A 27,845-nucleotide genomic window follows, 5' to 3' on the forward strand; every position below is an offset into this window, starting at 1 on the left:
TATGCACGTTCAAGGTCTACAGAAATGCACCCAGACGTACACACACACACCCCTATGCGCACACCCACAGGTCATATAACCCCGGGTATATGCAGAAATGCAGACAATCAACACATACACACAGTGCTAGGTGTGGACACCTTTGCCCTGAGTAACACCCATAGACCCGCTCACACATGCACAGATGCAGGTGTATACACACAAAGTACACCCACATGATCACAAGTACAAGTGCATCCAGGAACAGCCACATCTGCCTGCTCTGAAGCACACACGCACTCACGTAAGACTGCAGACCTGCCAAAACATTCTGCTTTTCAAGTTAAAATCCTAAAGAGCAGCGATTCCCGGTTGAATCCCTAGACGGACTCTTCTGCATACTAAAAGCACAGCCAGTTCTCAGAACCACAGCATTACAGAGACATTGGATTAACGCAGTTCCTATTTATAGGGCTTTGATTAGAAGCTCGTCACCTAGAAGTTTTTATTCCCGTTATCCATTTATAAGGCCGTAACACAGTTTGACTTGCGCTAGATGGACTGGTGTCCCACAGATCTTGCCAGAATTTAATGTGCCATTCAGATACAGTTAAATTAGTAATAGGCAGCAGTCGGTGCACGGCAGGACTCTAACTGCCTCCGAAAACACTCTTTAGTTCTCGTCTCTCCATGGATTATTATGCAGCAGCAGATAGTCAAAGAAACGCAGAACAGGGATAGGCCAAGCCGAGCTCTCCCCACTGCCAATCCTACATCATTTCCTGTAGCATACTCCTGCTAAGAGAGGTTAGCACCGAGCGAGCACCCCGCAGACAGTATTGCAGCACCGCTGCCCACAGCGCCTCCTGCTGGGAGATGCTGGGACTTCCCAGGCCTGGGCAGCTCTTTCCACCGTTTCCTATGGCGCCTTCTGTCGGGAGAGGCTGGGTGCGGAGTAGCTGTGAGATGGCCCCCAGCCAGTGAACTTGCACCCCTGTTACAGGAGTGCTCGGTATTCACATGTATGTCAATAGTTAGTTAGTGGATAAGGCGCCATATCAGCTCTTAACAACATCGCCTCCTACTGACAGAGGCTGGGACTGGAGTAGCTCTCTGTTCTCCCCTTCCCCACCCCCTCTCACTGCTCCTGCAGGTTTCCCTATAGAGCTTGCTTCTGGGAGAGGCGAAGACCTAATCTCCACCCCCACAGCTAGGGCTCCTGTCCCACTCCTTTCAGAGTCTCCTGATGGGGGAGGCTAGCACTGGTGTGGCTCAGCGCTCCCCCTCCACATCCAGGACTCCCGCTTTATTCTCCACAGCAGCCTCTCTTGGGGGAGGCTGGAGCCGCAGCAGCTGCAAGCTCCCAGAATGCAGCCGGCGCTCTCCCCCTACTCCCACTGGCAATAATCCTTTCTAAGCATCCGGCGGCACCCGTCAGCAGAATGCTTTCCGATTCCTGACAAATCCTTGCAAAGAGTTTTGCTGAGCACAGACTTTCAGGCTGTCCAAAGTCTATAGACAAGTTAAAGCACCTGCCCACAGGGATAATTCCACTGAACTGGGAGAACCAAGCAACGGTGCCAACTTTATTTTCCGTTAAAACCTGGTAGTGTTTGGAAAAAGTCTTCTCTCCTGGAAAGTGCCCCGCACAGTGACTGATCTGGAAAGGCCGGGAGCATTGGAATACGCTCACTGGCTGGGCCACAGCAAAGCCCCAACTTATTCCAAGTCTCCTTACACACAGCGAATGCGTTTCCTAGCCACTTAGAAAGAACTGCAGCCAGCAGACACTACGGTCCAGAAACTGCTGTGGACTGACTCACAGATTCCAAGACCAGAAGGGACCATCCTTCCCTGGAACTCCTACATAGCAAAGGCCATAGAGCTGTCCCCCAAAAAGTTCAAACACCAGATCTTTTAGAAAAACATCCAGTCTTGATTCTAAAGTTGACAGTAATGGAGAACAAAATCTAGATCTCTTGCTGGGGCCCAAAGGATGGACCATGCTCCCCCCGGTAGCGATGTAAGCTCTTTGGGGCAGGGACTGTCTTTTCATTCTGTGATTGTACCGTGTCTAGCACAATAGGGTTCTGCTCCATGACTGGGGCTCATAGGTGCTACCCCAGTACAAACCATATTAACAACAGGAGTCACTGACTCTGTAGGGCATATTCTGGCTTGATTTACCCCTTGAATAACCCAACTAGCATGGGAAAAGTCAGCATAATTTGGCCCTGTGTCTTGAGATAAAACATGTTGTGTGCATGCCATCACCAACTTGAAAACAGCTGGGACATCTCTGTTGGCAACTGAGCACCAGTAATCAGCCTGGAAACAAGACATACATCTTTAACTGAGACAGTCATGCTCTGTACCCTTGTTTTCTTTCAATTTCAGCCATGGGGGCTCCTCTCTTGAAAGGGGGAGCTGGTAATACCACAGCAGAGGTGGCATCATTCTGCCAATGCCACGAGGAGGGAGAGAGGGGAATGCACTTGTGTTGTCATGGCAAGTTCAAGATGGGGCCTAGCATTCTGACCAGCCTGGGCCACAGGGAGCTTGTTTCAGCACAAAAGGGAAAGGGGGGGGGGGGAAGGTTTCCCCACTGCAACAGCTGGGGCGATGACCTTGCATTCCTGCATTGTCGTGGCTTTATGTCTCAGGACGCTGTCACAAGTCTGCAGCCCCGTGGACACGCAGGAAGAGAGGGCTCCACCACAGTGAATATGAAGGCGTGATCCAATGAGGCTGCTGGGCACTGACAATCCCTGTGGTTCTCTCTGGCTCGCCAACTCCCAGACTAAGGCAGCCTCTGCTACTTCAGACTCCAACACCAGGTCTCCTCTGAGTCCTGGCCTGGATCACACAGTACCCGATGGGGATAAACTACAAAGGACTGCATTGCTCTTGCAAACAATTTCTCCCTGAGCCCCTAATGTTCCTCCTCAGCATCCTATCCCCCCATCTCACTGGCCTCCAGGAGCAACAGGCAGCACAGCTCACACAAACAGAGTCTTAATCAAGGCTTTGAAATTTATGTCGTGCCTGGTTCATCGTTGGTCCAGAATCATTTTTTTTTTAAATCCCCCAGCTGTAGTCACTGGTTGCCAGCCTGCAAAGGGATGATTTATACTTCAGGGAATGAATCAATACAATATGTGGCCAAAGACCTCTTTAATCTCGCAGAAGGATTAGGCTGCAGAGGGGGACGTCAGTAGCAGCCCACAGCCGTTCTGTTCAGATTTCAATTTGGAGATCGGCGCCTCTCTCCCTTCTTTTCTTGCACTGCAGCTAAAGACGTTGGAAACATCAAACCTCATTTAGCAGACGGGCGCTGCTGTGATTGGCTGGCTACCTGTTCCATGCTAGCGACAGGGAAGGGTGCCCGGGTACTGGGGGCTGCCTGGGGAGAGACCCCGTTGGAAGGAGAGTTCAGAGTTAACAGGGGAGATGCAATGCTCCACGGATGGGGGGAGATGCAGCCCCACACTCTGGGTCTGTTCGTCAGCTGTGACGGTGCAAGGGGGCCACAAGGCAGCCAGGCAACACTCCCCATGGGGAATATTCCCACTGGCACATGCCCCTTAGGAACCACCCTGGAGCCGGAGGGGCATCAGGGCAGGAGAGGGAGGGGCGGCTACTCCTAGTCACTCCAATAGTGGCTAAGCAGCTGCAGACAAGTTAAGTCTGCCCCCAATACTACTCTCACCTGTGCCAGGGGCTGCACCAGGGGAGGGGCATTGCCACCCCAGTGGTCTCTGCACATGCCCAGGGATGAGTTGGGGCCTATATATGTGCCTGGAGAAGAGATGCCCACAGCAGAAGCAAACAAATAAGGATTGAATGTCCCATCACCCCACAAGGCTGCAGAGCCTCCGAGCCAGGATCAGGGCCCCTGAGTAGTGGGGGCAAGGACCAGGAACAACTGAACAGGAGACTGAAATCCCCCTCTCTTCCCAGGAGAGTGGTTCCTCTCTCTGAGCCAGGGGACCATTTGGTGCTGGAGCTAGGGTCTATCTCCATCCTCGGAAAGGGTGACCCCTCCATTAGGGTGAAAGCCCTTGGAGGGGGAGAAGAGGAGTAAAGGAGGGGGCTGTCTTTCCTCTTCATCCCCACCCCGCATTGCTTCTTCCTCCCTGGACTGCTACGCCTCCCTTCATCTCACAGGGGGAGAACGCACACGTTAGGCTATTTGGGGATTTAGCACAGGGAAAGGGGAAGAGGTGGAAACAGGGATAAATCCAGAGACCCTTGTTCAGGCGAAACTCCAATGGGCCCAATCCTAAGCAAGCAAAGACATCAGGATCCATCCCATTCCACATATATTTCCTCTCTCCATCGACACAGTGTTCTAGTCGCTTTTCACACTGATTGTTCCCTTCGGCCTGACTCTTCACATGCCCCGTGCCAAACACTAGCATCTCTCGATTGCACCTGGGTCATGCACCGGACCCTAAGACCCCCTAGGGTGGATCACGACTGAGGCTGAATTGTATTAGCCTAACCACGTGGACCGAGCTTGATGTCACATTAGCACACAAGTCCCCCACAGGCTGCCCCCCTAGTTCAAAAGCAGCCTAACCCCCACTGCCACAGATGGACCTCGGGAAGCTACAACATTCTCCCGACAGGCCGCAGCGGTGGCTGTTTCCCAGATGCTAACAGGCGCTTCCCAATTCCGCCATGCTGGTAACACAGCAGAGGCCTGGGTGCGGGCTAATGCAGCACCCTCCAATGGGCAGCTGTTACCACAGCCGATCGAGTCACAGCTGCCTCACACAGTTTGCACTTGAGGACAAGTGCCCCTAGGATGCTCCTTAACACACAAGTTGCTTCATAAAAAACAGCCCTTTCCCCTCCAGTCATCACCACTTTCTTTGCTAGCTAGCCAGAGAAGGGCCATTCCTCACCTGCTTGATGTATTCAGCCATATGGATGGATCAGTGATGGAGAGATATTAGAGGTGGGCCTAGAACCCTTGTCCTTCAGCTTCTAAACTGAAGATGTTGCCATCCAAGCTTAAAGACTAGCCTCACTAACTCAACCCCAGCTATATCCAAATACTTTCTATCCCCCACTTCCTTGCAGTTCCCGATACCATGATCCATAATGCAGCTCACCCCCAAGAGATCCAGCTGTATTTTGCTCCCAGACCCCATTTCAACCCCATGGCCCATATCTCGGCAGGAAGTTCACTCACCATCCTCTCTGGACTTCTGGATGAAGGCCTCCACCCCACTCTCGCCGTAGCTTCCCTCGGAGGCTAAGGTGGAGACGTAATTCCACTTGAGCTCCTTGACTATGTCCACCATGGCTTGGGCCTGGTAAGTGTCGGAGGGCACAACGCGGGAAAAGAAGTCATACCGACTGTTGTCACTCAGGTCGGGGGCAGTGGAAGCGTAGCTTATTTGGGGTATCTGCGGGGGCAAGGAGAGAAAGGTCACTGAAATAAAGAGGAGCAAATTGCAGGAGCTTAGACCACAAGCCATCTCACTGGCATGACACGGGACGGCTTGAGGGAAGGTTCACAAACCACACAGCAGGTGCAACATTTGAAGAAGGCAAGACTGGGGTGTTGTGGATATCTGATGTACCAAGGGATGAGCATTGTCGACTCACATTCACAATCGTTGTCTACCCTTGTGTTTTAAAACCCACGAGTCCTATTTTTTTTAAACCTGTTTTTCTCGCTATTGGAATAAGCACACCATCGGTCACCACTAGAGATAGAAGCCAGGACTTAGATTCCCAACAATACTGCACCTTCCTGGGCACTAAGAGATGTTCACCAAGCCTTGGCCTTCAAATAAGGGGGCTGGGAAGGAAGAAAACTAAGGCTTTTGCTTGCATGCTACCAGGGGATATGCCAGTGTTCCCTCCAGCAGCAGTTCTTCAGGAATCTGATCTGGGCTTCTCTCAGTCACAGCACCATGAGGGCTCTTGGATGCAAGCAACTCAATGCCAGCAGAACACCGAAAGTTTTTCCCAGCTCTCTACCAGCACCTGAGCAATAAGGGTGGTGAAGCTAGGGAGTGGACAAGTGTTTTGTAGATGCAGCTAGGTGCCATAAGATCATAAGAGTGTTCTTGTACAAAAACTTTCCATCCACATCTGAAAGCACTTATTCATAGATTCATAGATTCTAGGACTGGAAGGGACCTCGAGAGGTCATCGAGTCCAGTCCCCTGCCTGCATGGCAGGACCAAATACTGTCTAGACCATCCCTGATAGACATTTTTCTAACCTACTCTTAAATATCTCCAGAGATGACAATTCCACAACCTCCCTAGGCAATTTATTCCAGTGTTTAACCACCCTGACAGTTAGGATCTTTTCCCTAATGTCCAACCTAGACCTCCCTTGCTGCAGTTTAAGCCCATTGCTTCTTGTTCTATCCTTAGAGGCTAAGGAGAACAAGTTTTCTCCCTCCTTCTTATGACACCCTTTTAGATACCTGAAAACTGCTATCATGTCCCCTCTCAGTCTTCTCTTTTCCAAACTAAACAAATCCAATTCTTTCAGCCTTCCTTCATAGGTCATGTTCTCAAGACCTTTAATCATTCTTGTTGCTCTTCTCTGGACCCTCTCCAATTTCTCCACATCTTTCTTGAAATGCGGTGCCCAGAACTGGACACAATACTCCAGCTGAGGCCTAACCAGCGCAGAGTAGAGCGGAAGAATGACTTCTCGTGTCTTGCTCACAACACGCCTGTTAATACATCCCAGAATCATGTTTGTTTGTTTTTGCAACAGCATCACACTGTTGACTCATATTTAGCTTGTGGTCCACTATAACCCCTAGATCCCTTTTTGCCGTACTCCTTCCTAGACAGTCTCTTCCAATTCTGTATGTGTGAAACTGATTTTTTCTTCCTAAGTGGAGTACTTTGCATTTGTCTTTGTTAAACTTCATCCTGTTTAACTCAGACCATTTCTCCAATTTGTCCAGATCATTTTGAATTATGACCCTGTCCTCCAAAGCAGTTGCAATCCCTCCCAGTTTGGTATCATCTGCAAACTTAATAAGTGTACTTTCTATGCCAATATCTAAGTCGTTAATGAAGATATTGAACAGAGCCGGTCCCAAAACAGACCCCTGTGGAACCCCGCTCGTTATGCCTTTCCAGCAGGATTAGGAACCATTAATAACAACTCTCTGAGTATGGTTATCCAGCCAGTTATGCACCCACCTTATAGTAGCCCCATCTAAATTGTATTTGCCTAGTTTATCGATAAGAATATCATGCGAGACCATATCAAATGCCTTACTAAAGTCTAGGTATACCACATCCACAGCTTCTCCCTTATCCACAAGACTCGTTATCCTATCAAAGAAAGCTATTAGATTGGTTTGACACGATTTGTTCTTTACAAATCCATGCTGGCTATTCCCTATCACCTTACCACCTTCCAAGTGTTTGCAGATGATTTCTTTAATTACTTGCTCCATTATCTTCCCTGGCACAGAAGTTAAACTAACTGGTCTGTAGTTTCCTGGGTTGTTTTTATTTCCCTTTTTATAGATGGGCACTATATTTGCCCTTTTCCAGTCTTCTGGAATCTCTCCCATCTCCCATGATTTTCCAAAGATAATAGCTAGAGGCTCAGATACCTCCTCTATTAGCTCCTTGAATATTCTAGGATGCATTTCATCAGGCCCTGGTGACTTGCAGGCATCTAACTTTTCTAAGTAATTTTTAACTTGTTCTTTTTTTATTTTATCTTTTAAACCTACCCCCTTCCCATTAGCATTCACTATGTCAGGTATTCCTTCAGACTTCTCGGTGAAGACCCAAACAAAGAAGTCATTAAGCATTTCTGCCATTTCCAAGTTTCCTGTTACTGTTTCTCCCTCTTCACTGAGCAGTGGGTCTACCCTGTCTTTGGTCTTCCTCTTGCTTCTAATGTATTGATAAAATGTCTTCTTGTTTCCCTTTATTCCTGTAGCTAGTTTGAGCTCATTTTGTACCTTTGCCTTTCTAATCTTGCCCCTGCATTCCTGTGTTGTTTGCCTATATTCATCCTTTGTAATCTGTCCTAGTTTCCATTTTTTATATGACTCCTTTTTATTTTTTAGATCATGCAAGATCTCGTGGTTAAGCCAAGGTGGTCTTTTGCCACATTTTCTATCTTTCCTAACCAGCGGAATAGCTTGCTTTTGGGCCTTCATAAAGGCAGGCCTGTATCATTGCCCCTGTTTTACAGGTGGGGAAACTGTTGCTGCTTTGTATTTTCTCCCACAAAAGTCCTTGGCTTTGCAATAGAGCCAAGCAGATAGGGGAGACTCCAGAGCCTCCCCAAGAAGAAAAGAAACCAACCCTCTTCTCCTGAAAAATACAAGAGGAAAGAAGAGAACACAACAAATCTAGATCAATTCTAAACCCTTCTCCCAGGCCCTGCCGCAAAAGAGAGGAACTAAAGGGCTTGTGTCAACTGGATTCAATGCTACCTAAACAGCTGGCAAAAAGGTTCTGTGATGCTTTAATTTCTCCCTCTTTTTATCTCCTCTTTTCCCCCCCACCACCAGCCTCTCCTCCGCCCACGCTTTGAGCCTAATTATGTCGATCTTCAAAGGGGACAGCCCTAAATTCCCAGAAGAGGGGGGAGAGACCACAGAGCAACTGAGCTATCAACAAGTCTCTTTGATTGCCTTTGGAGTAGCATGTGCCTGGCTGGCTGGCAGACAGAGAGAGGTTAACACCTCCTGCAACCCCCACCCTACCGCTTTCTGTGTATAGTATGCTCTGCATTGGCCTATCAGGCCACTTTGATCTCCTCTGTGTGCTCTCTGCATGCATGACAGCATAAGCATTCTTCACCAGTCAAGCTTAGGACCGTTTCTCATCTGACAAAGCTTGGAAGCAAAAGTGCAACCCCAGAGAGCAGAGGCCCGGCCTTAGTACAGTCTATATCACCACCACCAGCCCGCGGTGGCAGGAAAAGCCCCCAAAAGGCTCCTATTGCCGAGATGACCTTGCCCACGCTCAGAGAAGGGGAGGAGCCCAAAAGGGACTGGGGTAGACTGATAACTTGGGGCAATTCAAGGGGGACACGGATGGGAGAAGGTTCCTCCATTTGGCCTCTGGGAAAGAACTCCACCACAAGAACAGCAGCAGCTCCCTATCAGGAACCACAAAGATTAACTAAATATGAGGGGGAACAACCAAGAAAAGGGCCAGGGGACGGGAGTGGAGGCAGCCTATTTGAATTCTGGGGAAGATGGGCGGAGTCCACCAGAACAAAAGGCCCACCCCCCCTTAGTCAAAGGAGGAGCCACAGAGCCCAGAAATCAATTGATTACTTGGGCTAACCAATGGAAAAGACAGGGATGGGGTGAAGATCAGAGATACCAAATAAGGCAACCAGGAGGAGCGGCCAAACAGAGAATCCCAGACAATGCCAAGAGGAACTCCGCCTGCCAACCATGACAGCAAGGCCCCATAGCCTTAGAGAGCCTCTCCAGGATTTAGTTTTGGCACAGTCCACCATCCAAGTGAGCCTGGGAGAGGGAAAAGGCCCTGACTTCACCCTCTGCTGGGTGTGGGTTCTGAAATTCTCCCCAAACAAAGCAATAAATATGCCTTTTAAATTAATCAGAGCTGCCTTGCATTGAATGGTGCATTAGAATGATTTATGATCTTGAGCTGCTTAGCACTTATATAGCACTTCAAAACGCTCTGCAGACATTAATTAATCTTAGAGATAGAAAAGGCCTATTAAATCAAGTCCATTCTCCCCTCACCAACCCGCTGTTCCCGTATAGAAGATGTATCCAATGTTAAATTGGTAGTGCGCTTTCTCAGCTACAGTTTTGTTGGCTTCAGGCTTATGTTGCTACCACACCCGGTTTCCTAAAGCGCTTTGCAAACAATGCGTACAGGAATCAATCCCTCCACCACTTAAATACAGCCACCTCTGGGGTGGAATTCAACAGCTGTCTAACAGCACACAATAATACAGTGCAGCACTTGAGGGCAGGAAGTGAAGAAGAACAGTGGAGCCCAATTAAAACTTAAGGGGATTTATTTATTTATTTTTTAAAAAGACCAGGGGGAATGTAGTTACCTGAATTGGAGTGTTGCCAGGATACGAGGGTATCACTCCTATTGTAGCCAAAAAAAATTGAATTGCTCAGGACTCTTTAGTGAAAAGGATCAGGAGCTGGGTTTTGCATCTCATCTGAAAGATGGTCTGGCAGAACAGTGCCCTCTAACACCACGCTAGAGCAATGGTTCGGAACGAATTGAGAGCAGGGGTAGCAAGGGAATATTACCTAAACCCATCTTTCCTTTCTGGAAACCAGAGTCAAATCTGACTTGGGTTACCAAAACCATCAGTTTAGGAGCTACAACCTAAACGTTTGTCCTATTTTGTCCCCCACTCCATATAGTTCAAAAACAAGGACTAGCCCCACAATACTGCTAGAGGTTATAGCAATGCTGCAATCAGCACAGGCTTCTTGGATATATGCTGAATGCAGGCAAACTGTGCTCAATCTGAAGGAGGCATAACACCTGTATCAAGCAATCAGGTAGCCCACAGCCTAAAAGCAGAGGCAGAGGGAGGGATAGGTCAGTCTGACCTGAGCCTGGGGAGCAGATTTGATGCCCAGAAGCTGCGTGCTAGGCTGTTCATAATGAAAGCTATAAGATCAAGCAATTGTAGTGTTGGCCCTAAGCTTGATTATACCCCTCCCTCTAATTATTGGTACACATGAATCTGTTTGCTCCTGCATAACTAGTGGTATAACCCAATGCTCTTTAGGGGGATCATCCACAAGCCGCCCTTGCCCATGTGTTTCAAAACCAGGAATCTATAGGCCCCCTTCCTGATGAGGCAATTACTAGGAGGTAGCCTGGCAGAGCTGTCAGGAAGACTTGTGCTAAGTGGGGCACCCAAACGCCCTGGCACCAAGAAGCATATTGGTACATGGCCTGGAGCTCAAGGGCAGCATGGACTTGCACAGAAGCAGGCACTCTTCCCCCCCAGAAATCAACGCACACAAGCCTCATATTTTCTTGTGTTTATGTTGTCCTTGATAGACGAATAGAAATTACTTGTTGGCTGAGTCACCAGCAAATGAAAACAAAGACCCAAGGCATTCACAGAGCCATTAGAGGGGAACAGCAGACACGGGCTGTGATCTGTTAGAAGAACAGAGCAAGGACTGCAGGCTTTGGCTCAGGCAAAAGCTTCCCACTGAAGTCCTCCGGCAATGCACCCCCAGGACTGACACGGTAGGGTGTCTGCATCCCAGCGCTAAGGGGTTAAAAGCCCAGCTGAGGGTCTCACTCCAGTGAACAGAGGGGAATGGCCGTCAGACGCTATCCTGTAAAGGAACACCCCGGCATCCTGCATTCTTGCCTTTGACCTGAAGGGGGCAGCACGCAAAGAAAGCTCTCATGTAAAGAACCCCAGATGGCAAATCCCCATTTCTACCAAATCCCATAGTGGGTGCTCCCCTGACACACAGCATTCCCTGTGGACAGAGCCCTCTTTTCTCCTCTTCCTCCTCCTCGCTTTCTCGCTCTGGTTGGCTCTTTCCCCCTCACTGCATCTCTCAGATTCTCTTATTTATTTATTTGCTTTTCTCTTTCACTCTAGTCCCTCTCTCTCTATTAAATGTAATGCCAGTGTTGTAAACCCACGACTCCACCAGAATGTTAAAAGGCCCTTGTAAAGTGGTGGCTTCTGTTTTAACTACCTGCAAAAAGACAGAGAGAGAGAGAGATTGCAGAGAGGAGAGGGACAGAATCTTTATCAGGGCACAAATAGGATTATTCTGTGTGACAATCGGCTTTGTGCTCCATTCCAAGAGGCTGTGATCTGCTTATTGGATATCTGTGACCAGGAGAGAGAGTGTGTGTCTGTGTGAGACACGTCATTAAAATTCTGCTCAGCCAATGAAGCGCTCATCTTGTAACTGGTTTTTGGTGTGTGTGTGTGGGGGGGGGGGTTGTTGCCCGTCTCCATTTCTTCTTCCTTCCTTTCTCGTGGAGACAGAGAGGGTAGAAGTTGGGCAGTCAAAAATGACACACACACACACACACACACACACACGAGGCATTGCATGATTTGCAAGAAGGTGGGGGGGAAGGGGTGAGAGAGAGACAGAGAAGCAGTGCTGGAGTAGGTCTGTGTATTTGTGTCCAGGCGTACATGTGTGAATGCCTCCGCATGGGTGTGAGTTTGCATCTGTGCAGCAATGAACAAGGAAGGAATGGCTGTGAAGCTGATTTTGGGCACGTGGGCATTGGAGTGTGTGCAGTGGTGAGTGCTTGTGAGTGTGAGTTTACACATGGGTTAGCATGCCTATGTGTGTTTGTGAGAACACCTGCCTGTGTGAGTTTGGGTGAGTGTGTGCATCTGGATTAGAATGTGCCACGGATGAGTGTGTCAGAGTGCGTGAGAGCGGTAGGGCTGTTCCAATGCAAAGGTGGGGTTGGTAACGTCAAAGTCCCTGCTGTCAGGTCACCCCCTAGAGCAGGGGAATCATGGAAAGACACTGCAAAATCCAATCCGCTGCCCATCTTTCTTCCAAGCACCAATTCACCAGGCCCACAGCTGTTTAATGGAGTGCAACTCCCACCTTCTGAAGCTGCTCATAGGGTCTCAGGGGAGCTGGGAAGCCATGTTGAACTCTTCCTTTGTAAAAGGGCCTCTTTTTAACATCCCCTGACACTAGAGAGATTTATGGTTAGGGAGGCAGGCACAAAACAAAGAAGGAGCTATGTGCTGGTACCCAGGACTACAGCTGTACAAACAGATTAGTGGTTGGCAGGCAATTCCAAAAACATTGTGTGCGTGGGAGGTGGCATGTGTGTCATTTTGGGTTGCCCCAAAACCAAATTTTTTTAAAAATTTCAGCAAATCGTATAGTTGGGGGGAAAAATGGTTTGGGGCCAAACCGAACTTTTTTTCCTGGTTTTTAATAAAATGGAAGGAAAAGTCAAGACCAAGAATCATGCTGAGATTGAAAAATCCAAATGTTCCCATTCTGATAATGTCAAAATGGAACATTTTGACTCCTCGGAATTTTTGCTGGTTTCTCCCTAAAGGAGCAATTCAGCGAAAACGGGACCAAGTGGCAAAACGCTTCAGTGTCGCCAAATCCACATTTTTTTTTTTGCCAAAAAAAGTTTTAGATGAAAAAGTTTCATCCTGCTCCACCAAGACCCAACATTATGAGTGTCAGCATCCCCAACCTGTAAGATATCTACCTGGCCCTCATCACTGTCACATCAGAGCATCTCCCAACCTTCAATGCATTTATCTCACACTGCCTCTGTGAGATAGAGCAATGTATTATCCCCCATTGGAGAGAGAGGCTAGGGGACTTTTGCTCAAGGTTACACAGGGAGCCCATGGGGAAGCAAGGAACTGAATCCAGGTCTTTCCATCCTAGGCTAGCGCTCTAACCACTCAACCATCCTTCCCCTGAAGGTGTCATCTCACCCATAGACTTCAATATGCCCTTGGCGCTTAGTGGCCATGGGCTGCTCAGACTCTGTACATTCACAGTGGGCCCATCCTATCTCACACATCCCCAGGATCTCAGGATCCGGATGAGTTTCTGAGCAGTGGAGTCTGGGCTCCCAGCCTTTCCCCCCACCCTCCAGCATCTGCCTCCCAGCGGCAGCCTCATCTTCCATCCATCAACTTGGAGCTCATTGTGCATTGTGCCTCGTTCCTGATCCCACGAGCAGGAGCCAGCACAAAACCCTGGTGCTCAGAGAGCCTCTTGTCTCTGCTTTTGTCTCTCCAGATCAAAACCCAGCCAGACGGAAACAAGAGCATCCCTCTTCCCAAGGGGGAGGCTGCGGGAGCAGAGGCGAGGAAAAGAAAGAAAATGCCCTGGTTAAACCTGCTCTGCTGCTTCCAGGGTTCAGCCTCAGGCTTTGAGATTCACCCACTGACACTGGGCTGGTCTAGCTTCCCAAAGTGGGTTTGGGAAACAGCACTAGCAGAATTCACACCAGTCCACTCCAGGATTGCCTCATCCAGGCCAGGACTTAAGGAGCTCCTGTGTAGTGAGGCCCAGGCTAGGAGCTAGATAGAGCCTGAGTCTGTCTGTGTCCTGTAGCCTCAATAAACAATCCCCTTTATATTCATTAGCAGGGAGACCTGTGTCTTCTCAGCTGCAAGTCGTGTCATAGATGCATATACAAACAGGGCACGTACACCTGCCCACACACGCAGTTCCCATGTGCAATATGGGTGCCTGCACGACAAGGAAATCACAGCTATGTACAGAGACACCACGGCATCTCTGGGGATTGAACCCTGGTTCTTCACGGGCAAGCAGGGCCAGCTCCAGGGTTTTTGCCACCCCAAGCGGCGGAAAAAAAAAAAGCCACGATCGCGATCGGCAGCAGCTCCAACATGCCGCTTTCTTCTTCGGCGGCAGGTCCTTCCCTCCGAGAGGGACAGGGACCCTCCGCCAAATTGCTGCCGAAGAGCCCGACGTGCCGCCCCTTCCCCTTGGCCCCCCCAAGCACCTGCTTGCTCAGCTGGTGCCTGGAGCCGGCCCTGCGGGCAAGTCCCTACCACTGCAGTCAAAAGAGTACCTTCCCTAGCTGTGAGTACATAGCAGGTTGTTATAGCCAGAGGGGCCAGGCACGACAACACAAAATGTACAAGTGTATTACACCCGCGGACATCTACAGACATGCCACATGCACACACAGTACATACACAAGGTGGAAACCCAAATCCTCACATGGTTCCCATATGGAATATGGATGGTCAGAAGGAAGATCAATGGGTATACGCCAAGATAACCTTTGACCTCAACACAGCTGGATTTAAACCTGACTTTGATCACAAACTTCAGTGACCTCAACCTAGCTCCTAGGAGTCCCTTGTTCACACCTCAAACTGAGCAGGATTTGCTACGTACAGCTGGTGTTCTCTATACGAGTGGCCTAGGACTGCAATAGCAGAGGGTGCTGCAGGTCAAGATTAAGGTGCACTGGGAAAGTTGGGGAGCAGGGGTCCTCAGTACTGGTGTAGCAGAGAGTACTCAGAGCTAGGATTGAAGTGCATGGCAGGACTGCAGAGGAGTTTGCAGAGCTATGCCTCCCTTTAGGCAAAATGCCATGAGTCAAGTCCCTCTTTTGGAGAATTTGGTCTGCAGATTTTGGTTTAGCCTGTTACTAAACTGAGCCCAGGAAAAGCCAGTTGATCTGCAAGCTACAAACTGTAAGCTCTAGTTTAAATTACTGAGCAAACCAACGGAGGGACTTTTCCTCTATAGCCTGCTTTGGATGGGGGTGTGGGAGGGAGGGAAATAAGATTCCAGTTCCCAAATGACAGTTTCATAACAATTCTTCTGCCCCGTTTTTTTCTTTCCCCTTTTTGATCTCTTGTTCTATAATAGCCTAACTCCCGACATCAGCTATTTTCTCAGATGAAAGACAAAAGTGCTTTTAGATACATAAAAGCAACCGCAGGCAGGGAATTCAAAGTTTTTAAAAGAAAAAGAATGAAGGGGGAAAGACAATTCTACTGCAAATAGAAGCAGCACCTCCTGAGACCCCAAAAAACCTGAAACACACCAGTGTCTGAAATGCAGCCTGTCTCACAACACGACCGAACGCTGATCCTCCTGAACGGCTGTCCCAGCGTCAGAAAGGGCTGACACTCCTTTCCTCTCCCAGTTTCTCAGCAGCCACACGATTCCCTATTCCCCTGGAAGCCAGAAAAGAGATGTGGGGGAAACCCCATTCAGTTCCCATTAAGAGCAGAGGATGCATAAAGGAGGCCTTGCAGCTGTTGCCGCCCCCATCCTCCGCTTATCTTTATTAAACAGAGATATTGATGAGCAGGTTCCATGAGGAGAATTCCCGATCACCTCCCCTCCCCGTTCCGCACTCCTGAGGGACAGAGGTGTCGGGTAATCAACAACTGACCAGATGCCATCCACTCCCAGGGCCAGATACCCAGGTGGGGTGTGAGGAATTCCACTAAAGTCAACGGCACAAATGTTCAGTAACACCAAGGCCCCTTTATGCTGGTAGCTGGGGGCCTCCCTGGCTGATATATTGCTGGCATAAGAGATCGACAGTGGCCCTGATTCCAGCTCCTAGCATAGACAGCATGTCAGGGTGGGAAGAGGGCCTGGCAGGAGAGCACTATTCTTCACTTGCCATGCGGAGCTGTGCAAAGCAGAGTGACCCTAAGGCTGTACACTGGCCATCCCCAAAAGATGGAGAGCACAAAGACCCCTTTTTCAGCCCTCCCCTCTGCCCCTGTCCCAAGCACATGAGTAGAGCTGCTGAGAATCAGGCCTCACAGAGTTACACCAACGCCTTCCCCCCTCCCCCCTCTGGTGTGGTCAGTATACACTGAAGTCAACTGAGTTACTCTGGGAACAACTGAATGGAGAATTGGACCCTCCTTATCTTAATCAGAACAGACCGAAGATTATTACAGAAGGCCCTTTGCCTTGGGAATCCCATCAGATTCAGCTGCAGAGTTAGATAGCATGTAGGGAGGCCCGGGGACTGCAAGTCGTCTTTGGCGTGAAGTGGTGGATAACATTTCCTATCAAAGGATCATTGTGATCTACCTTAAAAGCTGCCTCTCCCTCCTGACAGTCAAAATGCAAAGGTGCCTTGATTTCTTATGTATTTCATTACTGCCAGTTTATGAGCTAATAGACCGTTTTTATTTAATAACAGTGGAAGGTACCAATTTAACTGAATCAATTTCAGATTGAAGAAAATTAGACAAAGACAGCAATTTTCTGTTATCCCACCAGCTGAGGTTTGCAGGGATGGAATTCTTGAACTTAAACCATCAATTTGAGCCCCAGCACAATTAGCCAGAGCTGTAATAGCTGCACACACACACACACACAAGAAGTTCTAAAGGGAAATTTCAGGACCAGATGCCACAGCAGCTAGAGGGAAAGTCTCCCTATAGAACAGGATCTGGAGTCATGGAGACCCTGAGGCCTGTCATCCTCATTATGAACAGTGGTCAAGCGACCCATCTTATTTCCGTGACTCATTTGGAGGATTTTGTGGAGTCCTGATCTCGTCTGATCAATACTGTGATAGCAACTCCTAAAAAACCTAGCCAGAGAATCTAGGGTGACCAGATAGCAAGTGTGAAAAATTGGGACGGGGATGGGGGGAAGGGGGGTAATAGGAGCCTATATAGGAAAAAGCCCCAAATATCAGGACTGTCCCTATAAAATTGGGACATCTGGTGATGCTAAGAGAATCCCAAGGATGTCTTGTTTCCTTAATAGAATCCCAAAATATTGTAATGATTAGTGTAGACAGCACCTCCACTGGTAGATGGTGCTATACCTCTATGAGCTGAGGGGTGAAAACATTATCTTACGCTGTTGTCTTGTATGCAAAACACAAAATTTCCAGTAAGTTCTTGGAATGTCCTGGGAACAATGTTTCGTTCCAGAAAGTGGAGGAAGAAGCCAAGATTTGATTCTGACCAACAGGGTTGGATTGGTAGTGTAACTGAAGTTGGCAGGCAACTTGGGTGAAACTGATCATTAAATGCAAAGGAATTCTAAGGCAAGGAAGGAGTGAGAGCAACAGAACAAGGAAAATGGACTTCAAAAAAGCCGACTTTAACAAATGCGGAGAACTGGTAGGTCAGATCCTGTGGGAAGAAAATCGAAGGGAAAAGGGAGTTCAGGAGAGCTGGCTGTTTCTCAAGGAGACAACACAACTGCAAACTATCCCAACGCAAAGGAAAGACAAGAACAATAGTAAGAGGCCAACATGTCTCCATCAGGAGCTTTTTAATTACCCGAAACTCAAAAAGGAATCTACAAATAGTGGAAATATGGACAGATTGCTAAGGAAGGGTACAAACGAATAGCGTAAACATGTAGGAACAAAATCAGAAAGGCTAAGGCACAAAATGAGTTACACCTAGCAATGGACATAAAAGGCTGTAAGAAGTTATTTAAATACATTAGTATCAAAAGAAAGACAAAGGAAAGCGTAGGTCCTCTTAGCAGGGAATGAGAGATAATAACTGATGACATGAAGAAAGCTGAGGTGTTTAATGCCTATTTTGATTCAGCCTTCACTAAAAAGGTAAATGGTGACCAGATATTCAACACAATTAATATTAACAAGGGGGAAAGAATGCAAGCCAAAATAGAGAAGAACGGGTTAAAGAATATTTGGATGAGTTAGACATATTCAAGTCCACGGGGCCTGATGAAATTCATCCTAGGGTACTTAAGGAACTAGCTGAACCAATCTCAGAACTGTTAGAAATTATCTTTGAGAACTCCTGTAGGATGGGTGAGATCCCAGAAGATGGGAGAAGGGCAAACATAGACCAATCTTTAAAAAGGGAAACAAAGTGGACCAAAGGCATTATGGACCCGTCAGCCTAACTTCTATCCTGGAAAGATACTGGAACAAATTATTTTAAAAAAATCAATTTGTAAGCACCCAGATTATAATAGGATTTAAAGGAATAGCTAGCATGGATTTGTCAAGAACAAATCATACCAAATCAACCTATTTCCTTCTTTGACAGAGTTCCTGGCCTAGTGGACGCGGGAGAAGTAGATTTGATACATCTTGACTTTAAGGAGGCTTTTGACACAGTCTCACATGACATTTTCATAAGAAAACTAGGGAAATGTGGTCTAGATTAATTTACTATAAAGGTAGTGTAGTGGGGCGGACTGCCCCACTCCCTGAGAGTGTGGGCTGCAGCAGGCCAGTGGGCCTGTGCAGATGGACAGCGAATTATAAAAGGGCTTATTGGGAGCCAATCGGGACCCAGATTGGAGACAGCCAATCAGGGCCCGGCTCAGCCCTATAAAAAGGCTGCTCAGTGAGGGAGCAGGCAGTCTGTCCCAGGCCTTCCACGGGAGAAGGTCTGTCTCCAGAGCAGGGAGACTAGCACCGCGGACAGAGCAGTGCTGGCCAGGCTCGGGGAGCAGAAGGGAACTCCAGCCCAGTGTCTGCCAGGCTGCAGGCCCTGAGGGGAAGAGCCTAGCGGGTGCAAGGGGCTGTAGGAGAAGTGGCCCAGGGAAGTGGGACAGACGAGGGGAGAGAAGGAGGACAGCGAGGCTGCCGCCAGAGGGTCCCTGGGATGGGATCCAGAGTAGAGGGTGGGCTTGGGTCCCCCCTCCCTTGCAGTACACCCAGCCATCAGCCGTAGGGAGCAGCCATTCTAGACTATGCCAGATCCCTGACAAGAGGGATTAGACTTTGGGCTGTGTGGTTGTACATGGTGGCTGGGGCGCAGAGACTGCTGGTCAACCCCCCCACCGGAAGGGGGTGTGGATGGACTGAGGGGCATTGCCAGAGGGCAGTGGTCCAGAAGAGGATGCCGCGAGCTGGTGAGCGACACAGGCTCAGACTCCAACCAAGGGCGAGACACCACCAGAAGAGGGCACTCCACTGGACTGAGCAGGAGGCGCCAGGTGGTGAGTCCCAACACCGTCACAGGTAGGTACACAACTGGTTGAAAGATCATACTCAAAAAGATCAGTTCTCAATGGCTTGTCCAACTGGGAGGATTTATCTGGTGGGGTCCCACGGGGGTCAGTCCTGGGTCCAGCACTAGTCAACATTTTCATTAATGACTTGGATAATGGAGTAGACTGTATGCTTATAAAATCTGCTGACAACACCATGCTGGGAGGGGTTGCAGGCACTTTGGAGGACAGGAGTAGAATTCAAAACAACCTTGACAAATTGGAGAATTCGTCTGAATTCAACAAGATGAAATTCAATAAACACACACACAAAGTACTTCACTTAGGAAGGAAAAATCAAATGCACAATTCCGAAATGGAGAATAACTGGCTACACAGCAGTCCTGCTGGAAAGGATCTGGGGTGATCGTGGATCACAAATGAATGAGAGTCAACAATGTGATGCCGCTGTGAAAAAGGCTAATATAATTCTGGGGGTGTACTAACAAAAGTGTTGTATGTAAGACACAGGAGGTAACTGTCCCACTCTACTCAGCACTGGAGAGGCCTCAGATGGAGTACAGTGTCCAGTTCTGCATGCCACGCTTTAGGAAAGCTGTGGACAAATTGGAGAGAATCTAGAGGAGAGCATTAAAAATGGTAAAAGGTTTAGAAAACCTGACCTATTGGAAAAAGGCGGGGGATGGTCTTTAGAAGAGACTGAGTGGGAAGCTGACAACAGTCTGCAAATATATTAAGGGCTGTTATAAAGAGGATGGTGATCAATCTTTGTCCACTGAAAGTAGGACAAGAAGTAATTGGCTTAAGCTGCAGCAAGGGAGACGTAGGCTAATATTAGGAAAATCTTCCTAACTGTAGGTGTAGCTAAGCTCTGGAATAGGCTTCCAAAGGAAGTTGTGGAATCTCTATCATTAGAGGGTTTTAAGAACAGGCTGGACAAATACCTGTCAGGGGTGGTCTAGGTTTACCTGGTCCTGTGACCGTGCAGGGAGTTGAACTTGATGACTTCTCGTGGTCCCTTCCAGTCCTACATTTCTATGATTTTATGAGGATGTGGATCTGGCCTGGAGTGTTAACAGGAAGTTGAGCCTTGCCTGCATGTGGCAGCGTCCCAGTAAATCCACATGATTCTGTAAGCAAGTATTACAATATCTATACCACTTAGCTGCAGTTTCCCAGTAGCTTCTGAGGATCAGGAAGCTGCCAATAGCCCCAAAAGGCCAATGAACTAACTAACAGCAACTCTACTGCCTTGCTTGTTCCAACCACCCAGTCCAGAAAGAGTCTTCCAACAATGACAACAAATGCCTCTCCATTAATCTAGAGTCCTTGATCTCATGGGATCAATGCAGGAATCATTGGGTGAAGTGCTATGGCCTGTGTAATACAGGAGGTCAGACATGACCATAATGGTCCCTTCTGGTCTTAGAATCTAGGAAACTTAGCCAGGGAGACTGCCACGGTGTATGCAACGATGTGGCTTGGGGGTTCTGTGCCCTGGCTATTCCCTGGATGCTACAAGGTCTGTAGAGACCTCAGACAGCTGAGTTCAAGTGAGGACAGCTCTTAGGAGCTGGGGTGTCAAACGGCCCAGGAAGTCACTTCTTGCACAGGGCTCTGCACCAGTGCAGGGAAAAATAAGACCCCTTCTCTATCTCCTCCCCCTTCCTCCAAGAGGACTCTTCCCTTCTGTTCAATTAACTCTCTCCGCCCCTCCTTGGTTACAACACGTCAGACTACAATTATCTTCCCCCCTCAGAAGCGAAGGGGGAGGCGGGAGGAGGAGGTGTACCAGATATGGTTTTAGGAGCAGCTAATTCCTAAACATAATTATTTATTTCATGCTTATCTTATACTAACCTCTGGTTCACAGAGAAGATGAGATTGATTTAATTAGAATTTCCATCATCAAGCCATTTGGATTGGAGCTTTTAATTAGGGTAGCGTAATAAACCGCAGGGGCTGTTGGAACAAGGGTTTCTAATAGATGCCTGCTGGCCTTTTTAATCAGCGCGGGGAGGTAAGGCAGTCTCCTCGCACAGCCCACTACACCTACCAACTCCCCGCAGGATATGCCAGAGATATGGGGTGGTAAACCTGGCCTTGTGGAGCGCGACAGGCCAGACTGCAGACCCCACTCTTTCAGGCCACCTTCAGGGAATCCCCATGTGCACGTCTCACCAGTAGATGTTTGGCAATGGCTGTTCCAGTGGCCAGCAGAACCCTTTGAATAAAGGTATCTGCGGCCCAGGCAGAGCCAGTCTGACCACAGGCTGCAAGCACATACAAGCTTTCTGTCTAAGGATATCACCACCCAAGCGTCTGAGCACCTTCAGCTGGGGCCACCTTCAGGTCCTGTGACCTGGGCAATGCTGTTGAAGAGCAGGTCAGTCCAGCCCGGTCAACGTTTTTCCATATGACCGCTGATCTTTGGGGGCCCAGCTTGGGACACCTTAGGGGGCCATTTTTCATAGGTGCTGAGCACCTGTGGCTTCATAGGGAGGTGTGGGTGCCCAGATCTTTCTGAAAATCAGCCCCCCCCCAGCTGTCTCCAGTTGAACTTCCAAAAATCTAAAGGCACCCAAAAAAAAAATTCAGCGTGCAGTGAATATTTTGCCCCACATGGCCACTGGCCAGTGCCAGGTGCTTCCGAGAAAGGCATGATAGAAGGGACCTCATTGCTTAGTGCTGGAGGAAGGGCTGGTGGAGGAAGGTTGTTCCTGACCCCACGTGGTGGCCAGCATCTGCCCAAGACAGATCTCCTCGGGGAACCCCTCCTTGAGGGGATAGAAGCTCTGTGACTATGCATGGGAGCCTCATGTTGCTCTCCCCGCCAGCATCATTTCTAATGCACCTGTTCCTGTAGACACTGCTGCTGGGCCCACGATCCCCAGCACTGGGTGTCTCCACCCTACAGGCCCTGGCCTACCAGTTGAGCCGCAAGACCAGAGTGACTTCCACACCCCTTTGTGCCTCCCCCCAGGGGAACCTCCCAGGGCCCAGCCCACCTCAGGAAACTATTATGGGTGGCCAGGGAGAGTGCCCTGCAGAGACAGGCAAGGGATGTTTATCCACTGAGTCACTCCCCTGAGCCCTCACTGCCATGTAGACATACCCCAGAGCCACTGTCCACACCCACAGAGCTCCAGGTAGGGTAGGATTCTCAGCAGCCCCTTTTGGGATTAGCTAGGCCACTGAGCCAAGGGGCCATGGCAGCATGGTGAACTGCAGCTGCTGGGCCACATGCCGGACCTAGGGACCCCTTTCCTGAAACAGCCCCATCTCCCTCCAGCATGCTGGACCTGGGTATCCCCACCAGAGTCTCAACCAGAGAGCAGGCTACGCAGTGGGTACAGCCTTCCTGCAACCGCCCCACTCCACACCTGACTGGACCTACGGGACTCGGGCACGCCTCCCTAGTCACAAAGCAGCCTGTTTGCTGGTGCCACCCTTCACAAACGCTCCCTTCCCAACCCACCCTCCTCGATTACTTCTGACACTTCACCTGCCCGATCAGGAGCATCCCCAAAGCAGGGAGCGGAGCTTTCAATCTCCTCTCAGAAAGAGGCACAGGTCTTGGTGTCTAGCCTGAGGAGGGGGAGGACCAGTTAGATGTCCTACCCTCTGGGGAAAGGCAGGATCGCCCATGACCTGAGGACAGGGTAGGCCATAAGAACCCAGCAACACCGGTGTAAATCCAGAGCAACTCCATTGGATTCAGTAGAGTCATTCCAGCTGGGTGGGGGGGGGGGAGAAGAGGTCAGAATCTGGTCTCCTAAACCTTGACAGGACCTCAATTCACCCCCCTGCACAAGAAAAGCCGGACGCATACATTAATGCCCACAGACCAGCTGCTGCTGAGTTACTCCCAATTGACACTAGCGTAATTGACAGCCAAAGCTGGCCCTGAGTAAAGGTGGAATTATGTTTTCTGCCAGGGAGCCCAGATGTTTTCAACGATGGGCTATTGAATGAATATAGGCCTGATCCTGCCATCCCTTACTCGACCGAGTAGCCTTTACTCACCCAGGTTAGTCCTGTTGACTTTAATAAGGCTGCTCTCACGAGCAAAGGCTGCGTACAAGAGTCAGTGCTTGCAGGATTGGGCCTTAATTCCACATGAAACCACTTTATTCAGTCCCTTCGCTCAAGCATTAGGAACCAGATTTATCCCTGGTGCAAATGCCAGCGACATCAATGAAGTTACAGCAGGGATGATTCTGGCCCCCCTATGTGTTTTCTTAGAAGTAAAAGAGATGGGGGGGCAGAGGGGAAGGGAGATAAGGTGAGGCGACTGGGGAAGAATAGACAGCTCAGACTCTGCCACTGAATCGAAAAGGCTAACAAAAGGATCAGGGAGTTTTGATGCAAGCTCAGAGGAATTACTGAAGATAAGAGAAGCAGAGAGAGCGAGCGCGCACGGGAGAGAGAGAAAGAGAGAAAACAAGATTCTCAAATCAGCACTTGTCCTATTTCATAAGCGAAATGTAGATCAATAAATTACACTCACTTTTCGAGGTTTAACATGCTGACTCCATAACCTTGTCAAGCGTGATACATCAGCCAAGGAAAGGGGGATGCCAAGCCAGGAAAGGGAGCCGAGCCAGAGAAGAAACACATGGGCAGGGCGTAAGGCAAGGTAGGAAGGCAGCTGTAACCTCCTTCCACCCTTCCCATTCTCCAGGGGAGAGTCAGGCGGCTTAATCCGTTTTCTCTCTCTCTCTCCTCTCTTACCCTGCAGCTCTCTCCAGGCCCCTTTTGCTTTTTATCTCCCCCTCTGGCTCTTCTAATACGTCTGGTCCTCCTCCTTATCGGACTCCTCGCAGGTGAGCAAAGGGAAATTGCTAACCTCTAGGCCTGGCACCCCACCAAGATCAGGGAGGCGGTGGGGAGAGAACCCCCATGCATCACATCGGCCACCCTGTGCAAAGGGAGATACCCGGGGCCTGATCTGCAATAAAGGTGAGCCCTCTGCAGCTCCACAGACTTCAGCCCTCGGTGCCTCTGAAAGAATCAGACGCCCAAAGCTATTGTGGTAGTTTTGAAGGCAATTAGGGACTGTGGAGTGCAGTTAGGGCAGCACAAGATCAATTCCCAGCTCTGCCACCGACTGCCTGTGTGACCTTGGACAAGTCACTCAGTCTCTCCGTGCCTCAGTTCCCCAGCTGCACAATGGGGACAGCTCTGCCCTGCATCACAGGGGGCTTTGGTGAGGAGAAGTAGTGTTAAAGATAATGAGAGGCCCAGATACTGTGGTAATGGGGAAGTCATACAAGTATCACAGATAATTAATTCACCGAGCTCTACCCAGCAGTGAAAAGCAGCCACCTCTGGAATGGACCACGGCAGCTGTGTAAGACGTACACAATATGGGGAGGAAGCACCGAAGTGTCTTATATCCCATGACTCTATCCCACTGTAATCAGTTGTGCCTTTGAGCAAATTCATTACCAAATACAGGGTTTTTTAAACAGTTATGGGTAAATCCAACCCTGGAGCTCCTTGCCGAGAGGGTGGGCAAATAGATGCGCAAGCAACGACAACAAAAATCATCTTTTCCACACAGTTGATTGATCCAATTCTTTTAAATATGCCCCAGAGACTGCTACTTTTATCATCTGCCTCCATTCCAGCGAAGACTTGAGGGCCAGATCCGCAGCCCATGTAAAATCGGCGCATTTCCAATGCCGATCTGCACCAGCTGGGGCTCTGGCCCTGAGCACCTGCATTACATCATTGAATTATATGGGACCTACTAAAGAAAGAAAGCACAAACCATTGTAGCCGTTGTGAGAAGATCTCTCAAGCCACCAGCACACCTGCTGCAGGGCATAGGGCCATCTGCTAGCCCTGGCTTACGCTCACGGTGTCGACCGTGAAATTGCCCATCAGTAGGTATCGGATGCGGACATAAAACCTGTGCCAACTTTCCTCTACAGCCGGAGGTAGCTGCTGCCTCAGCCTGCTAGGAACACATGACTTTCCCAACACCTGTAGACTAGAAGGAGGAACAGCAGAAGTGTCCATCATCTGTCTATGGAATATTTACATCTTCCTGCAAAGCATCCGCTACTAGACGCTCTTGAAGGCCGGCTTCATGCAACAATAGGCTGACGTGGCCCAGCAGCTCATCATTCCTCTGTTCGGCCTTCCAGGAGGGAAGGGGAAATAAAAGCCAGGGGCAGGGAGAGGTTGTTAATTAATGAGAAGCCCGGAGCAATTCTCTCCAGCCGCTGGGCATTTGTTGGTGCTCGCTCGCTGCACAGCTGGGGCAGAGAGAGCCGGAGAGGATGGATTACACTCAAGGCCAGGACATCATGTCATCTCTTGGTGCAAAAGGCAAATGAAGTGAGGTGATTGACTGGCAGGAACGTGGCGGATCCACCAAGCTCCAAGTGGGGTATAGATCAAGAAAGATGCAGGGAAAACAGGACCAAAACTGCACCCACCCACACCCTTCAAGCCTCCTGTCTCTCGGGGGCTCTCAGCACACGTGCGGATTGCTTTCCCTTCCAATGAGGACTGTCAATTTCCCCATCAGTCACCATGCACCAGTGCTTAGCCTGTGTTTTAATGTATGGAGACTGGCTTTTGCTATGGTGCAATCAATCATTAAGATCTAAGGTAATTGGATATTACAGCCGGCCTATTATTTGGTCGATAATGCTGTACACACTCTGGCGCTCTCCCTTCCTTGGAAAAGACTCCGACTTCGCTTCTGCTTTGTGTTTGCCCTCAGACCCTTTTCCCATTTTCAAAATGCCTCCATTTTCTTTCTGGCTCATATTCCAGCATTTCAAGACAGCGGCTATTGGAGCTATATAAATATGGGAGATTAGACAGCTGCTCTCTGCCCGCTCCCACCCCACCCTTGAAAGAGCAGAGAGCTAAATGAGCTCTGGGGAACTGGTGCTGTTGTCCATTCCAGGTGGCCACAGAAATCCAGTTCCCTTCCTTCCCCCTTTCCATGGGGCGATATGCAGAAATCCAGAGCCAGAGCTGTAGAGGTGAAGAATTCCTCAGCTCGCTCTTTAGAAGCAAGACGTGGACTGGATGTGCCCACCTGGAATGAGCTCTGGTTACAGCACTCGGGAAATGGATTTTTGTTTCTCTCTGGGTGCAGACGTTGGGAGGGGAAGGGGGGTGCAATTGAACCCAAACCAGCCTGGGAGCCCAACCTGAGAGGAGAAGCTGAGCTTGACAGACCCAAGACGCAAAGCAACTTTGTGTAGGGTTTCCTGAGCAATGCCACTTGAATGCAAAGCGAAGTACATTAAACCAGGAGTACGATATGGAGTCAGTGAAGCTAAAAGATGGGACCCCAGCTGAGGTGTGAGGGCTGTAAGAATCACGCAAGTATCTAGAGCACACATTTTCCAATCAAGCATGAAGGGAGGTGGCACAACCCAGCGTCCTGAGCATAGGACTGACAGCCAGGAGCTCCCAAGATATCATCCCAGCTCCAACAACAAATCCTGCTGCTGCTGCCTTGGGAGGGTTGCTTCGTGTCATTTAGGTCGTCGGCTCTTTGGGGTAGGGGGCCATCTTTTTGTTAATCAAATCATAGAATTGTAGGACTGGAAGGCACCTCGATAGGTCATCTAGTCCAGTCTCCTGCACTCATGGCAGGGCTAAGTATTATTTAGACCATCCCTCATGTCCAACCTGCTCTTAAAAACCTCCAGAGACAGATTCCACAACCTTCCTAGGTAATTTATTCCAGTGCTTAATTACCCTGACAGTCAGGAAGTGTTTCCTGATGTCCAATCTAAACCACCCGTGCTGCAATTTATGCCCATTGCTTCTTGCCCTGTCCTCAGAGGTTAGGGAGAATAATTTCTCTCCCTCTTCTTTGTAACAACCTTTTATGTACTTGAAAATGGTTATGTCCCCTCTCCATCTTCTCTTCTCCAGACTAAACAAACCCCATTGTTTCAATCTTCCCTCCTAGGTCATGTTTTCTAGACCTTTCATCATTTTTGTTTCTGTTCTCTGGACTTTCTCCAATTTGTCCCCGTCCTTCCTGAAATGTGATGCCCAGAACTGGACACAATACTCCAGTTGAGGCCTAATCAGCAGAGAGTCGAGCAGAAGAATTACTTCTCATGTCTTGCTTACAACACCTAATACATCCCAGAACGATGTTCACTTTTTTTTTTCTTTTTTTTGCAGGGTTACACTGTTCATTCATATTTAGCTTGTGGACCACTAGGACTTGTTCTCTGTCCACACAGTACCTAGTACAATGGGTTCTGGGCCATGACAGAGGACCCTAGATGCTTCCATTGTACAAATAATAGTAATTCCCCCTGCCTCGGAGACCCATAATCTCCCCCCAGGAAGAAGAAGTTCTGAGTGCATAGAACCCTTCTTCAACAACACAGAGCACAGAAGCCAAACAACACACACACAAATAATATTTAAA

At 49.0% G+C, this 27,845-nt stretch overlaps 1 protein-coding gene across 2 annotated transcripts in view; it reads right to left on the reverse strand.

The window, feature by feature from the left end:
- Positions 1-27,845, reverse strand: part of GRM4 (glutamate metabotropic receptor 4) — a 217,772-nt gene that overhangs the window by 134,339 nt on the left and 55,588 nt on the right. The window contains exons 1-2 of one of the 2 annotated variants that reach the window (XM_034767395.1): positions 23,931-24,030; positions 5,180-5,396 (exon numbers count right to left, since the gene is read on the reverse strand). In XM_034767395.1, the coding sequence (XP_034623286.1) occupies positions 5,180-5,291 (112 nt within the window). In that variant the 5' untranslated portion in view covers positions 5,292-5,396; positions 23,931-24,030. Of the gene's footprint in view, positions 1-5,179; positions 5,397-23,930; positions 24,031-27,845 lie in introns of those variants that run through there. The other variant, XM_034767394.1, reaches the window with a different exon arrangement.

The sequence above is a fragment of the Trachemys scripta genome, chromosome 4, assembly GCF_013100865.1.
Source record: "Trachemys scripta elegans isolate TJP31775 chromosome 4, CAS_Tse_1.0, whole genome shotgun sequence".
Taxonomy (NCBI): Eukaryota; Metazoa; Chordata; order Testudines; family Emydidae; genus Trachemys; species Trachemys scripta.